General features: G+C 35.1%; 1 protein-coding gene across 1 annotated transcript in view; it reads right to left on the reverse strand.

Moving 5' to 3' along the window:
* Window positions 1-408: 408 nt before the first annotated feature.
* The window catches only part of LOC134246985 (protogenin-like), a 42,239-nt gene continuing 26,449 nt past the window's right edge, over window positions 409-16,198 (reverse strand). Inside the window, exons 12-21 of the mRNA XM_062729336.1 lie at window positions 11,272-11,400; window positions 8,296-8,484; window positions 7,673-7,931; window positions 7,441-7,568; window positions 6,948-7,115; window positions 5,514-5,678; window positions 4,999-5,119; window positions 4,551-4,680; window positions 4,117-4,221; window positions 409-3,710 (exon numbers count right to left, since the gene is read on the reverse strand). Coding sequence (XP_062585320.1) covers window positions 3,060-3,710; window positions 4,117-4,221; window positions 4,551-4,680; window positions 4,999-5,119; window positions 5,514-5,678; window positions 6,948-7,115; window positions 7,441-7,568; window positions 7,673-7,931; window positions 8,296-8,484; window positions 11,272-11,400 — 2,045 coding nt within the window. The 3' untranslated portion in view covers window positions 409-3,059. The remainder of the gene's footprint in view (window positions 3,711-4,116; window positions 4,222-4,550; window positions 4,681-4,998; window positions 5,120-5,513; window positions 5,679-6,947; window positions 7,116-7,440; window positions 7,569-7,672; window positions 7,932-8,295; window positions 8,485-11,271; window positions 11,401-16,198) is intronic.

Raw genomic sequence — 16,198 nt, forward strand, 5'->3', positions numbered from 1 at the left:
ATCGCGAAGCGGTTTATAAAAAAGCGTAAACTGCCCCAAGTTATGTTATATCATAGAACATAAGTTGAAATAAGCTTCATTCCTTATAATTTAATTTCAGTGTAGACAATGAGACAATTTTTCGAACGGGAAAAAGCTTCAAATATCGCATATTTTAAAAGTAACGTCAAGTGGAGTAATATGTTTTTGACGTAACTCATTGTGACATAGGCAAGTTATGTTATACAAAATGGATAAAATCTTTTACACAATCAAATGACATGTTACAACTAAAATTAAATTATATAGAAATCACAGTTAAGGCTTATTGTCTCCTTGTTTACTCTGCTAAAAGTTAATTGTTATCATTAAAGGAATTTATTTCTTAAATTTGATATTTCTTTAGGCACACTAGATATTGACCTCAAAAGTAATCTAACTTGTTATTAAACTGGAAAAGATTTCTGCATATTTTGTAGTGCAAAAATTTCACAGAAATTGCCTTGAAACTTGATAATTTTATACAGGAATTTAAAAGTGATTAATTCAAGAGAGAGTTATCTCTCTTACTAAAAGGCCATCAACCTTAATCTGATAGAACTATAACTACATGGTCTAGTGTAATAACTATGTGTTACAATGCCAGTATTAGCACCTTAAACAACATTTTATATGTATATATACATGTAGCTAGCTTTTAATACATACATGTTTATTATTACATTTCAATGTGGGCATATTATGAATAAAACAAACATGACAACACATTACATTAAGCATACTGAAGAAAACAAAGGCAGTGGGCTTAATATCTACTGTGACAGATCTACACAATAATAACATTATCTCATAGCTCACATAATTAGGATAGTAAATATAAATGAATGAAAATTAGCTTCTTTAAAAAAAATTTAACAGATTAGAGAATTTATCCAGTATGATTATGAACACAATGTCTTCACAAACTACACATAGAAAAATAACATGATTACAGATACAGCAAGGAATTACAGAAAGACAGATAAACAAAGAGGGTGTACCTATTTATACAGTTACATCTCTAGATGTAATATTTGTCAATCTTGGTCTGCACATTCCTTTGTCTAAGAAACAGAAAAATGTTCCAGTATTTACAAGCATCTTAGGGTCCTTGGCTACAATGCTCACCTGAGTTACCTCAGCCTAATGTTCCTCTTCACATTTTTAAAAGATTGTTTCATTCTAGCTGAATTTACACTACTTCAGGAAGCTTCCACTGAAGTCTTATCTTTTCTAGACCAGTGATCCTTCAGAGGTTATTCAAAGATTGTTTCAATATAATTTTTGATCCCTTAATAAGACCACAAACCCAACTTTTGGAGAGCAAAATTTGACTGATTCAAAATCTACTTTAAGTCTGGAGGCTTTCCCATCTCATTTTTTTGTGGTATCATTATAGTGTATAAAGAGTTTTCCTATGCATTTCATCAAAAACTTCCCTATTCAGTATTGTGGTCCAATACTGCCCCAAGGGGCATGAATTGAACAATTTAGAATCTACACAGTCCAATGAAACTTCCATAAATGTTTAATGGCCCAATCCTATTTATTGCTTTTCTTGATGGTCTCACCTTATAATGGATTTGGGCCTACTTCTGAAAAATAAGGAATCCTCCTTACCCATTTGTTTAAAGTCAAAAATGTGAAAAATTTACTGAGATATAGCTAGCCCCTCCAGACAACAGGTGATCAGAAAAGCTTTAGCTCAAGCGCGCTATTTAACAACAACAGAAAAAACACATTGCAGTAGGTTACATGAGTTATTTAAGTGCCCTAATAAAATTCAGAAGAATTGCTTCTAAGTTCAGAACTATTCAGTAATACACTAAGAAGCTGGGTTAGGCAGGCAGAACATTGAGCCAGATCACTACACAACAAGGTTACACTGTACATTACTATATATGGCTGTACAAGAGTGTGTGTACACTTCTCTATGTATCAGTGTACAGTAAAGTTGCAGTGTCCGTGCAAAGTCAACACAAAGTAAAAATGTACACCAAGATCAAAGTCTGTTGCTTCAACAAGATCTAGTTCCCTGATATGTTTTACACTAGACAAGAGAGGTATAAACCATAAAATGTGGAGCAATTATCTTCACAAAATTTTGGCTGCTTATTTTTTATTCTCATTTTTCTCTCTCCAAAACTGATTCAAGAGGTATTTTTCAAAAAGGAAATGAAAATAAATAAATACGGCCCTGAATAGAACTACATGCTGGGGTAGAAGTCTTTAACATGAGGTATATACAAATACACAGCAATGATGCGAGCGGTTGGTCAAGAAGAACCACAAGTCTTGGCGTGTACTAATACACAAAAGATAAAGCTAATGACAGGTGCTGCTTCAGCTGACAAGACTGAAATCTGTGGCTCTGACGTAAGGCCTTAATGATAACAATATATTGAGGTAAAACGTACCTGACAATTTGAGGTATATTAACTTTACTTAGGTAGACTTGTTGTATTTATTCTTTAAATATTTGAACATGTGTTTCTTTTTCCCTTACTAATGATACACAATTTTTTTTTCTAACCATGGATTTTTACCTAAATCAAAAGTCACCACTTTCTAAAACGTATTATTAATTATTAAAAAATTTACAAAAGTTGAACAGAAGATTAACAATTCAAGTTCCAATGAAGTAAAATTTCAAGGTCATTGTGAAGTGTTTTTTTTTAAAAGATATTTTAAAAATTCTTAATCAATTTTAAGCCTTTTATTACTTGAATTGATAAAAAATCATTTACATATTAAATAAAAAACAAACTTGCTAAATAATCTCGAGTTGAAGGTTGTTCAACATGTTCAACCTAATGCTTCTATTTAAGAGAAAAAGAGCAAAATGTGAAGCTACTGAAATAGTTGTATATATCAAATTTTAAAAAATCCTGCTTGTATTTTGTGGAGGTAGAAAGGCTTAGTACAGCCTGTTTTGATTGGATAAAAAGAATCATTCAATTATTTCAACCATTACCAGCAACCAACATTTTGGTGACAACATATCTAAATCTACCAGCAGTTGTTCCAGGCACAGTCCACTGTTACACATGTTCATCAGAGTGTGACACATGTTCAGTGGACTGTGACCTATGGTCAGCAGACTTTGACCCACATTTGAAGGACTGTGTTACGTTGTCCTCTTCAAGAGTTCCTTGGTTTATAGAGTCTGAGTAATCCTCTGTTGATTCAGCTTCTGTTGGTGAGGTGTTCAGATTTGAAGTAGAAGCTGTGCAGGATGTGTCTGTGTTCTGTGTAAGCGGTTCCACTGATGAATCCTGTCTCAGTCTGTCTGTGTTCTGTGTTAGTGGTTCCACTGATGAATCCTGTCTCAGTCTGTCTGTGTTCAGTGATAGAGGGTCTGCTGACGTAGCCTGCATCATCTTCTTCAGCAGTTCATCACTCTGACTCATCATGGTGTCACTGTAGAGTTTATCTCCCACGTCTGTATCAGGACTGATGTCACGACCCACTGACCTCTTAGATGCCCCTCCTGAGGCCTCCCCCAAATAATGGTTACCCCGTGATGAGCCCCAGGTGCTGTCAGCATGTCTTTCACTGGAGGATTCTGGAGACACACCCCTTATGTCACATGACAGGCTAGCTCCACTGTCATTGGACAGAGACTGGTTTCCATCACTGTGGGCATGATGTAGTCCCTGTTGGTTCCAAAGAAGACAGGCTTGCTCCCCAGGCTACAAATCAAACAATCATGTAGTATATTAACTAAATGCTGTGATTTTCTTCATTAATTAGCTTTCAGGTGTGTAATTTTATTTTAGGGAGGGAGGAGATATATTAATATATTAAATTGATTTAAATTTTTAAAGAAAAGATTTTACCTTAAAGAAGAAAATTTTATAGACTGAAAGACAGGCCATTTGATCAGAAAAGCTCACTTAAACCTTTAACTTAGGCGAACAAAGTAGTCATATCAGCCATTTTCGATTAAGCAGTGCCAATTAATTTTTTTTTTTTGGTATATATATATATAAATAACAAATAGTCATTGGAAGACCAGTCTGAAGGCCCAGCTAGTTAAAGGTAGCAGAATTCGTACACAATATGAAAATTTTATTAGCAAAATTTCCAGTACAGTACCTCCTGTTCTGTGTCTGAGTTGACTTTGTCTGTTTGTCTGGCTGTGGAAGTCAAAGCTAGGAGTTTCCCAGTACTGGTCAAAACAGCCCCACCTCTACCACCATCCTGTAAAACAAGCATAATTCATTAAACTTGAGCTAAATAGGCCTGAAGGCCTCAAGGCTTGCCTGAGACACATTTTTTCCTTATGTGGATGAAACAGAAACATGATGTCTTTGATTTTCAAAACAATATGTAAATGAACTTGAAACCGCATTCTCAGACACCCAAATGATAAAAAACTTTGACCTTTTGTTCACTGTAGGAAAGAGTGTCCTTAAGAATATCATTATAAGCATCAATGAAATTATATTGTGTTGAAACACAAGGTTTGTTAGCATCAAAAAGACAACATATGTTTGGGTTTTCATAAGAAGAGAGAAATTTATCATTACTTTATTTTGTGCCTCTATCATTATCAGTCTGTGGGCCTCGTGGATCTGGTAACTCTGCTGCTGGTACCGTGACCTGATGTCAGGTACGGTGAGGGTCTGGGTGGAGTGGCGGTACAGGTTAGCGTAATGTCTGCAATGGACGGTCAGCATTATAATGATCATTGTTGGCTAATTTGAGTTTACAATTAAGTCTAGTATTCCTAGTACATTTGACAAAATAACCCGTCATAATATTTATTGACATTTAAATCCAAAATCCATTATTGTAGTTGTATTACCAAAGTTTATACAAATGGAACAATTGATGCATGTGCAGAAAAAATACTGAAATGTATTCTACTGTAAACATATTAATTAGACAGATTACCTATTGCAATATATAACATAAATTGTTTGTTCACAATTATTTATATTAAAACATTAAGAAAAATATCTCAATGCGACCGACCTTTGTCTGAGAACAATGACCAGGATACACACAATGATGCTGGTCAGTCCGATGGCACACCCCACCACGATCCCCAACCTCTGGTCCCTCAGAAAACTGTCTGAGGGCTTAGATTTGGGGGCTGCAACAACATATTAAATTAAATCAGTGATATTTAATCTAATATTGACAGGAGTTATCTCTCTTTGTACATTTAATAAATCATTTCCAACATAATTCTGCCACTAAATAATATTGAGACCTTTTTCTTAAAACATTTTTTTATAACTTTATACCAACATAATTCTGCCAATTAATTATATTGAGACCTTTTTCTTTAAAACATTTTTAATAACTTTATTTTTGTGTTAATTCTTATTGATAAAAGATATATACTTTTCTCATTTGGATCTTAAGTAAGTGACAGATTTATAATGAATTTGCAACCAATCTAAAATGTTTTAGCAAAAATGCAATTTAACATGGAACTGTTTTATCAAATTTTTAGAATGATCCATAAATCCTTGACATCTTACAGACAGGAGGGGAGGAGTTATGTCCGTCACATGGTACACTACACGGACTGAGCACCACCTTCACCACATTGGAGGGTGGCCCCTGACCCGCGGTGGTGCACGCCCTCAACTTGAAGAAGTAAACAGTGCTGGTCAGGTCTTTCACTACCGCCTGGGTCATTGTACCTGTATAACAAAAGTTAAATGTATACATATTACACGACACTGTCTAATATTATTATTCCATTAGGATACAATTCATTTCCCCCTTATGAGGTTAATATTGTTGAAATGAGGAGCCAAAAACTGACTTACTATGAAATCTTTTCCTCCATTTCTTAAAACAGTACTTTAAAAATTTAATTGCTACAAAATTTGTCATCGTATTAACTTTATTAGTCAAAATTTATGGGAGAAAAATTTATCTTCAATCTCGAAGAAAATTTGAAATCAGTCTTAAACAAGAGGCCCAGGGGCCACAGCGCTCACCTGAGCACATCGGCTAGGAAAAAGCATATATCAGATCAGAACTGAAAGTTTACTGAGGTTGGGTGGGTGGGGGGGGGCTTGGAATTTTAACCCCCCAGGGGATCATGATTTGAACGAACTAGAATCTACACTACCTGAGGATGATTCTTTACATATATTACTAATCATGGCTTTGAAGTACTTGAAAAGAAGATTTTAAAAGGTTTCCCTATATATTCCTATGTAAAACTTTGGTCGGCCATTTTGGCCCCATCCTAGCCCCGGGGGTCATCATTTGAACAAACTTGAATCTACACTACCCGAGGATGATTCCACATGAGTTTCATCTTTCCTGGCCCAGTTGTTCTTGAGAAGAAGATTTTTAAAGATTTTTCCTATATATTCCTTTGTAAAACTTTGATCGGCCATTTTGGCCTCACCCTACCCCCGGGGGTCATCTTTTGAACAAAATCGAATCTACACTACCTGAGGATGATTCCACATGAGTTTCATCTTTCCTGGCCCAGTGGTTCTTGAGAAGAAGATTTTTTAAAGATTTTTCCTATATATTCTTATGTTAAAACTTTGATCGGCCATTTTGGCCCCGCCCTACCCCAGGGGGTCATGATTTGAACAAACTTGAATCTACACTACCTGAGGATGATTCCACATGAGTTTCATCTTTCCTGGCCCAGTGGTTCTTGAGAAGAAGATTTTTTTAAAATGCCATTAATTTTTCTCTTATTCATAATTATCTCCCCTTGGAAAAGGGCGTGGCCCTTCATTTGAACAAATTTGAATCCCCTTTACCCAAGGATACTTTGTAGCAAGTTTGGTTGAAATTGGCCCAGTGGTTCTTGAGAAGAAAATGAAAATGTGAAAAGTTTATAACAACGACGACAAGGACGACGACAACCACAACAACGACAACAGACAATGGACAAATTTTTGATCAGAAAAGCTCACTTGAGCCTTTGAGCTACTGACCGTTACTGTGTATGGAGCTCCACAGGAAGTCTGGGTCAGTCTGGCGTTGGTGATACTGTATGATGTAGAACACAATGACCCCATTCTTCTTAATGGGGGGATTCCACATCAGCTGGACCTCGTCCTTACTCAGGGGGTACAGAGTCACGTCCTCTGGGGGGCTGGGAACTACAATCAAAATAGGTAACGTCAACTTATTTGTCACTGAAGGGGTACACAGTCACATCTTCTGGGGGCTGGGGAGTACAATCAACAGGTAACGTCAACTTATTTGTCACTGAAGGGGTACACAGTCACATCTTCTGGGGGGCTGGGGACTACAATCAAAACAGGTAATATAAACTATATGTCCAAAGGGGGTACAGGGTCACGTCTTCTGGGGGGCTGGGAACTACAATCAAAAAGGTAGTGACAACTGTTTTGACACTGTGAAAGACAGGGTAGTACACCCTAAATGGGAGAGACTACAGTAACTTGAGAGGGGTAGACTTACCATCTTCTAGAGTGGTGATGTCCTGGGGGGTACTGAATGGCCCGGTGGTCTGTGGAGAGTGGGACCTCACAGAGACAGTGTATGTGGTGTAGGGGGTCAGGTCCTGTAGTGTATAGTTCTGGGAATCACTGTCAAACATAAACATCATATTATAAACCAGTATAAGTATGATTTTGCAGACATTATATTGTGATAACTGGATTAGATATTATATTTACTCAGTAACACCCACCTCCTCTCGTACATGATTTTGCGGTCGTCGTTACTGATGTGGTAGCGGACCGTGTAGTAGCTGATCCCCGCCTCCCAGTGAGGGCGGGTCCAGTTAAGGGACACTGATTGAGGCGACTTGGCGAACACCCTGACATCCATTGGCGGGGGAGGTTCTGGGGACCGCAGGGGACTGAGGACCTGGAATAGTCGACTGGCCTTACCCAGAGTCTCATTCTCTCCTTGTACCTCCAGCACCGCCTCATAGTAAATACGATTCTCTGTATAGTAGACCAAAAAAATAAAAAATATTATTTTAAGATTCCTAATCCTGTTTTATAAAGGTTGATCAATACTCTGATGAGATAGATAGCTCTTAATGACATAAAAGTATATCATTCTTTAGTAAATTTGTCAAGTTGAAGTTTTTCTTTGTCAATTTTTGCGCTGGAAGCTTAATTTCAATTTGTATTTTACTTAAAAGAGCCTATTTCTTCTGGAAAATCATACGAGTTAAAGAAGTGAGCTGAAAAGTTTATGCAAAATGTTTACAAAACTTAAATTATTTTCACTTCCAAAAATGTCATCTGCAGAAATATAATGCATAATCTTTCATTCATATAGACTTGCTTTAGAAAAACATACCGAGATGGTTAACGACAGTGAAGTTGGTTTCCCTGGGGAGCTGTAAACTTCTGGTCAGTGGGGGTCCTATCTTTCTCTTGATGTAGAGCTGGTAACCCAGGACCTCCATAGAGGAGTTACTGACCTCCCAGGAGATCCACACTGCCGAGTTGTTGAGGGGCACCACCTCTAAATCAGGAGCTGGTATTACTGAAATAAAGTATATCATGTCTGCTAGTAAACTTGATAGGGACAATATTTCAGTACATTAATTGAGCTTCTGGGTCAGGTTCTAGCTATTTGATTGTTTCTGACCCACTGGTTCCTGAGAAGCATCTATTTTAACCTTTCCTGCTTATCTTCCCTTGGAATTACTTAGCATGTACCTTCATTTAAAGAATTTGAATTGGGCTCATCATCTAAATATGCTTTGTGCCAACTTTGATGATATTTGTCTGAGTGGTCAAGAAAACAATTGAAATTGTGAAAAGGTAAAATGATTACAGATCGACATATTGACAAACAGCTAGACAGACAGACAAATGGACATGGAGCAATGGATGATTTAATAACTTATTCATACCATTCAGTTATGAATTCAATAAAGTCTTTACTGCTATGGTTTTTATTGACAAAGCATTGACAAATGTTTATTTCATGCAGTAATGTATTAGTTTAATAATTATTGTCATTACACTTTCACTCTAAAAAAAGATCCTCCAATTTTTTTTGCTTTTTAAGCCTAGTGATGCAAGTGATTGATTCTCTGTGGTTAAAATGTCACATAAAAGTCCCTTTTCATTCACATCCTGCGATAATAACAACACAATTTTACTGGACGATAATTCCTCGCGATCGTAAAACTATTTCCGGGAGTGTCCTCTGTATCAACCTTAACTCAAAATGTCAATTACATGAAACTCCAGCGGAGAGGTGTGATATGATACTGTCTACTATAAACGACTGTCTTTTTCCTTGATGAAGGGTTATAAAAATGCCATCAAAATTTTAGTTCTTCAAAAAATGTCACTGTTATCATTATCTAGCATCTTAAAGAGTTGGCCTGCAATTAGAGAGGAAATTGTTCTTAACCTTTCATTATCTCAATGGGCCACTGTGTTACACATCAGTGGGAATTTTAATGAACTTGATGAAGAAATTGATGGGAAAATTAGCATACTGGCCTAGAACTGCCAGGGTCACAGAAAATCAGTATCATCTTTAAGACTAAAATTTGAAGTTTAAATCGCCATATAAGGTGTAGAACTAAACAGCTATACCAGGAATAGGATATTCTGATCATCAGCGATAATTGCTCTATAATGTAATGACAGTAATATCTCTCAATACTTAAAGTTTTGTAAATATGACACTAGTGACAATTTTATGCACCTTAATTACGACATATTTTTTTAAAAAGCTTATGAATTGTTCATAGACACAAGATTCATTACACTTTTTTGGTTTTTGTTTCAAGAATTTTTACACATTATCATATTTGTTTATTTTTTTTTTTTACTCATAAGTATAATTTTAGAATGTCTAAAGAAAATAATTGGACATCACTTATTTATTTTTGCTCCGGACTTTAATAGGTGTTGTCTTCAAAATTTTTACTGGGCCTTTATAGCTTTCAGAAAGCAGGACCTGACCTGTTGACTAACAATTGTAGCCAAAAATATAAATAAGAGAATTATATAGCTTTGAAAATGAAACATTCCTTTTCCTGTAACACAAACAATGGTGCAAAATAAATACCCCTACTCAAACCCTTATAATATTCTATGAAAATTTTATTTGCAGCAGAAAATGTTGACCCTAAGAAAGCTCTAAAATCTCTGGGGCACATGTCATTGTTTGAAGATTGTCAAATAAGAAAAGTTTAGAACATTTTATCAGCTTTAAAATATGACGATTTTCAATGAAAATTTAATGAGAAGAATCCACTTAGTTAAAAATATCGTAAAAATTGTAACATTTTAGGATTGGCTCCTCTCAAAAATTGATTGTAGGGTGGTTCAGTTATTGTTTAGTACCTGTATTCTACGATGATTTTTTACTTATCTGTTGATCCTTATAAATTCTACAATGATCAACCTAGCATTGTATTCAATATCACATTTGCCCCCAGCCAACAGACGTTTTCTACCTCCATCGCGAAAGAAAGAGTTCAGCTAAGTTAAGTAATTGTGATATCAAGTATTATACATGTATAGCACAGAAACCAAGTCAATGACCTTTGACAATTACCAAAAAGTAATTCTATCCCACACAGTGACATGGTGCAAAGATGCTGTATTACCCTATTCCCATCTCAAATGTTATCAACAGAGTTTAATTGACTTGATCCTTGACTCCAGGAGAGCTGAAATATTTGTAAGGCAATAGCATTGTGCAAACATGATCATCCCAACACAATTGATTTTTCAAACAACTACAGGGAAACCAAAGTGGGCACAGTAACTTAAATTAGGAACATCCTGTTTGCCCCATCCATTTTTATTTACAAGCCTGCAAACTATTAATGCAATACTTGCACTTAACTGTACACCATCACAGAAAAAACATTTCAATGCATATACTGCTCATATGACCCATAAAGTGTGAAGTCCCCCATTTTTGTTGGGCTGAAAATTTTCATAGTTTTCATGGGTATGAAGAGACAGATTTCTATTTTCCAGGAAATGCAAAATTATAAATGTAGAAAAATTCTACTTTTTAAACCTTGAAATTAGATCCCCCAAACCATGAAAATTTACCCCCACTAAAATAAGTGACTATATAGTAGTGTAGTGCCACATCTTATGTCATTGTTGCTGAGGTGGTGTCCTCCTTACTGGCTTGGCACAATCCCTACATTTAAATTAATATTTTTTCCCTCAAACCACGAAAATTTGCCCCACTCCCCTAAAAAAAGTGATTTTAGAGTTACTATAATATAGTGCCACAACTAATCTGACAAATGTGTCACTGTAGCTGAAGTGGTGCCCTCCTTACCAGGGTAGGTGCTGTCCTTGGAGAGAGTCCTCTGTGACACCCAGGGCCACCTGTCGTCCTTCAGTACGGGGTACCCCACCTCTGTCCCCGCCAGCACCCTCACACTGTATACTCGGTCTGGGAGGAGACCTGAAGGTCAAACAACAAATAAAGGTTACTGTCCAATTCAACAAAACAGAACATGTTACAAGTACATCAACAACAAAGCTAGTGTTTTATTTTATATAACTTGCAGTTTGTTATTAATGCAGACCTGTTTACCCATATCCTTGTCTCTCAGTATTTTTGATTAGATTTGTCCGTGAGATTTGGCATTTGCCAGTAAGATTTCACTTTCCATCAATTTTACATATATAATAAATGGAGAACAAATGCTTTTCTGATTACTAAAACATGGTTAAATAAATAACATGATCTTGATCATTTTATACCACGGCGTTTTGGGAAACCGACATAATTGAATTTGAATTTTTTTAGCAAATAAAAAAGCATGAAACTGAGACAGATCATAAGGAAAACTAACTTCTCAATTCTGAACAAGTGTATCTTTTATTTCCGTATTTTCATAATAGCAAAACGTGAGACGTATTTTGGACAAAAAATCCGTACAAAATACGGCGAAATCGTGAGAGTAAACAGGTCTGTTAATGAGAAACATGTTTGTTTTTTATGCAAAATAAATTGAAAATAGAAAAAAAAAGATTTTTGTTTGAAAAAATACAGTTTAAAGGAGAAGAGAGCTAGCCTTTAATTAGCACTGCAATTTATTCCATGCAATATGGAAGTTTTAAACATATAATGTACATCTTTTTGTAAAGCTATATATTTTTAACTTCAAAATGACTGCCTTTGACTCCAGTATTCCCTAGGTTAGGCACTTGTAACTTTGGGTACAAATATCAAGATTCAGTGAAATTTTTAAAAGCTTTTATAACCTAGATGCTTTATCAATTTACTTTTAACCTACTTGCTCTAAATTCCCTGTGACTTGCATATTTGATGAAATTGGGTTTAATAAATTCCAGATAACATTTGTCAAAGGTAAAATCAACCATTTGGATCAAAAAGAAATTTCATCAATAACCTTACAAGTCTAATGCATTCTTTAATAAGTACTGTGCACAGTCATATATAAATCACAAGTTTTGTCCTGATCCCCTGATTATGCAGAATTGACATCGATCTTTTAAGATAAATTGATATGAGGTTTAGACTTAAATTGGTTTTTCTGAAGTATTAGCTAATTTGAACAAAAAAATCACTTGAAATGAGAAAAGGTCTTTCTACTTCTTTCAATTTTTCATGAATTGTTTTAATTTCTTTACTCAGATCTCCAATGCATTGCTTGAAGACAAAACAGAAAACTTAATTATTAATAGGCTTTTGTTTCTTTCAAATAAAATTTCTTATCCTAATATAGCTAGCTAGGACTTGAACAAATGTATTAATTTTGTTTATCGTATACCATCTACTGCCTTCTACCAGGACAGGAAACTTAGACATATTTTTTTTTTAAATTAGGTTATCTCCATTTAAATCACCAGACTTCCCTTGTGTAAATTTTTTACAGGTTAATTGACCTATTTATATATATATATATAGGTCTTCCAAAACTGAGTGACAGATTTGTACACTCCCCTGTATGGGCCATTTAAAGATTTCTATTTGGCATCTTTCATCTACTAGTGTGGCAGCTTTTGTATTGAACATCAGTAGGGAGGCATCAATATACACCTTACAAAGAATAGTGAAATCAAACACGCAGGGGAACAACAATTAAAGGGTACCCCAGACACGACCTTTGACCCATCTAACAAACACCCATTGTAAGTAACTATTGTAAGCTACAAGTATTACAGAAACCTGGCTATATTAGAGCCATTTAAATTTCCATTTATCATGCTGCATCTGTAATTAAGCAAATATGAAACTTAAATTTTGAAAACCAAAATATTTCATTCTAGTCAGCTACCCATCAAAACTTATACTCAGCAAGGCCTCCGTGGGTCATGACAAGATTTATACTTCTGGGTGTGCCAGTGAAAGAGGAGAAAAAGAGCTATGACATAATACAATCACTATAATTAAGTAAAAAGTGAGTCTTAATTGTGCTGGGTATATTAGACCTTGTTTGTCAGCAGCCCTCAAATACACACCAGAACTTGTCATTAAGTTTAAAAGGGGATATCAGGTCTCTTAATGTTAAACCAGAGAAATCTAGCTGTTTGACCTCAACCGGCAGTGTTTAAGTCAACAGGAGGCAATCAGTTCTTAATTGTCAAGGTTGCATGACCTTAAAAGTCTTGTCAGGGTTGTAGCCTTAAAAGTTTTGTCAGGGTTATACTACCTTAAGAGTCTTGTTCAAGGTTGTTCGACCTTAAGAGCTCAGAGCACACAGAAGGATTAAGTCAGGCATTAAACTGCTGACTCCTATGTCAAACGCAAGTCATCTTAACATCTGACTAGAGCCAGTAGCTCAACATTATCACTGACTTCTGTTTGTTTTTCTTAGCTTTATACACTGAGGCTCTTATTCTTTAAACATCTGAGGTTTTAAAGATCTTTAATACCAGCTAGGAAATTCTTAACAACATTCTCTTTAACAGATGTTGACCTGAATCACGAAAAATGGTGTGCAATTTTAGGTTTATAGATATTAAAAAAAATATTTAACATAGACTGATTAATTAATGATCAATTCAAATTAATATTTTAATTGTTTTGAAAACTCCATGAACTAGAAAACTGACCAGTCAGCAAGGGCCCCGCCATGGGGTAGAATTAAAAGGGTGCAGCTTACAGAATGATTAAAAAATGTACGAAGAATAAGCAACAGCAACTGTATTCTTAAAATTTTAAAATAATTCCTGAATATTCAAAAACCTGAAAAATAATATCCTTGTATTTACATTAGGCAGTTAAGAAAAACTTAACATTGAATGTATATTTAAACAATTATGAAGCTTATCTTATATAAAATGCCAGCATTTCAATGAATGCAAATATAACTTCAAACAAACAGCAGTTGCAGACAAATATTTTCATTAATCTTAAAGTGACAGATAAAGAAAAGCCTACTAAATTTTCTGCAGCAGGCTAGATAATTAATCCCAAGGGATTAATTGGACCTCTCTACTCATTTTCTAAAGTTACAATAAGAACTTTTTCAGTATTAATGATAGAGTGGGGTTTTTATACAACTACCTTAAAAATTAATAATATTCTTGAATTAACATAAAGTAAAAAAAAAAGTAAATCAAAAAATCTTCTTTAATCTATTTCTTGTTTTTAGAATTCAATGAAATCATAACTATTTAACGAAAATAAATTATAAAAATTTACATTTTATTTTAAATCCACATTTCAGAGTGTTCATTCCAAAGCATTCCAAATTGACTTAACTTCAAAACCAACTTTATTTGCGGTAATTCATCTCAATGTGACAGATAAAGATAATGCTCTGGATTTTCTTCAGGAGGAAAGCTAATTAATCCCAAGGGACTCATAGCAGCATTCAGTTTACAATGGGAACATCTTCAGCAGTTATCTCTCTTTGCCAATGCATTCTTATATAAAGTTAAGGAATCTACCCCACCACTGCAGCTAGCAGCATTCAGTTTACAATGGGAACATAAAAAAGTTGCCTATTCATTCTTATGCATAGTTAAGGAATCTACCCCACCACCCCAGCTCCAAACCAGAAGACATAGAGAACCAAACTTAGCATCAAAATATGTATTTCTGCCTACTGAACTACCATACCAAATTTGAACTTGATTGGGCAACCATAAAAAAAGTTATTAGAAAAAAACAGAAAATTTGTGGACGGAAGAGTGACAGATGGACAGACAGACAGACAGACGGACGGACAGACAGAGTGATTACTATAGGGCACCTGCAAATCCTTGCGGGGCCCTAATTATAATTATATAAAGTTCCTCCTTGGTGTGAGTAGCTATACATGATAAAATCTGCATTACTCTTCTAGTACTATGTGTTTACTTTCATTCAAGAGCCTGGATAGGATATAATCTCAAGTGTAGTCTTACTGCTGTGTAGATGCTCTTTTAGAATAGAACCTTCCAAAAAAATCTTCAGCGTAACACATTTTTACAACTATGACATAATCTTCTTTATTTATCATCTTAAGTTACTATTTTTACAACACTTATGTGATTTTTTGTAAGATTAACCCATATAGGCTTGTTGAAAAATTAATGCTTTGAAAATTTATAAATAAACTAAGGAGGGATTAGCTCAGAGGTAAATATGCTTGAAAACTTGCACTAGGTTAATACATAAATACTCAATACATTATAATACCTCAATACATAATAACAACTCAAAAACCTTAGGGCCTGTGAATTTATTTTGCAACATGTACACTGTATATTAACATACCAATTATCTTATTTCTGAGGAGAATATTTGAATTACAGAAAAACACATGAATCCCAAAATTTAAATCACAACTAGAACTGTCCAAACGGGACAAAATACCCCCCACTGGGTTTTTCAGAAGTAAGTTTTTCCTTAATAAAGATATGTATCAAACATGAATTATGAAATTTTTCTTCCAGTGACCTTGAACTTCCCCAAATGACCTTGGGTCAAGGTCATGACACACCCTTGGGTCATGGGCAATCTTTGTGTGAAAGGAGAACCTACCAAGTTTATCCATAAGAAAGATATGGACCGGACACGAATTATGAAATTTTTTTTTCCAGTGACCTTGAACTTCCCCAAATGACCTTGGGTCAAGGTCATGACACACCCTTGGGCCATTAGCAATCTTTGTGTGAAATGAGAACCTGTCAAGTTTATCCATAAAAAAGATATGGACCGGACACGAATTATGAAATTTTTCTTCCAGTGACCTTGAACTTCCCCAAATGACCTTGGGTCAAGGTCATGACACACCCTTGGG

The sequence above is a fragment of the Saccostrea cucullata genome, unplaced genomic scaffold (assembly GCF_032062105.1).
Source record: "Saccostrea cucullata isolate Sc308-1 unplaced genomic scaffold, CSIRO_AGI_Scuc_v1 ctg20, whole genome shotgun sequence".
In the NCBI taxonomy this organism is placed as follows: domain Eukaryota; kingdom Metazoa; phylum Mollusca; class Bivalvia; order Ostreida; family Ostreidae; genus Saccostrea; species Saccostrea cuccullata.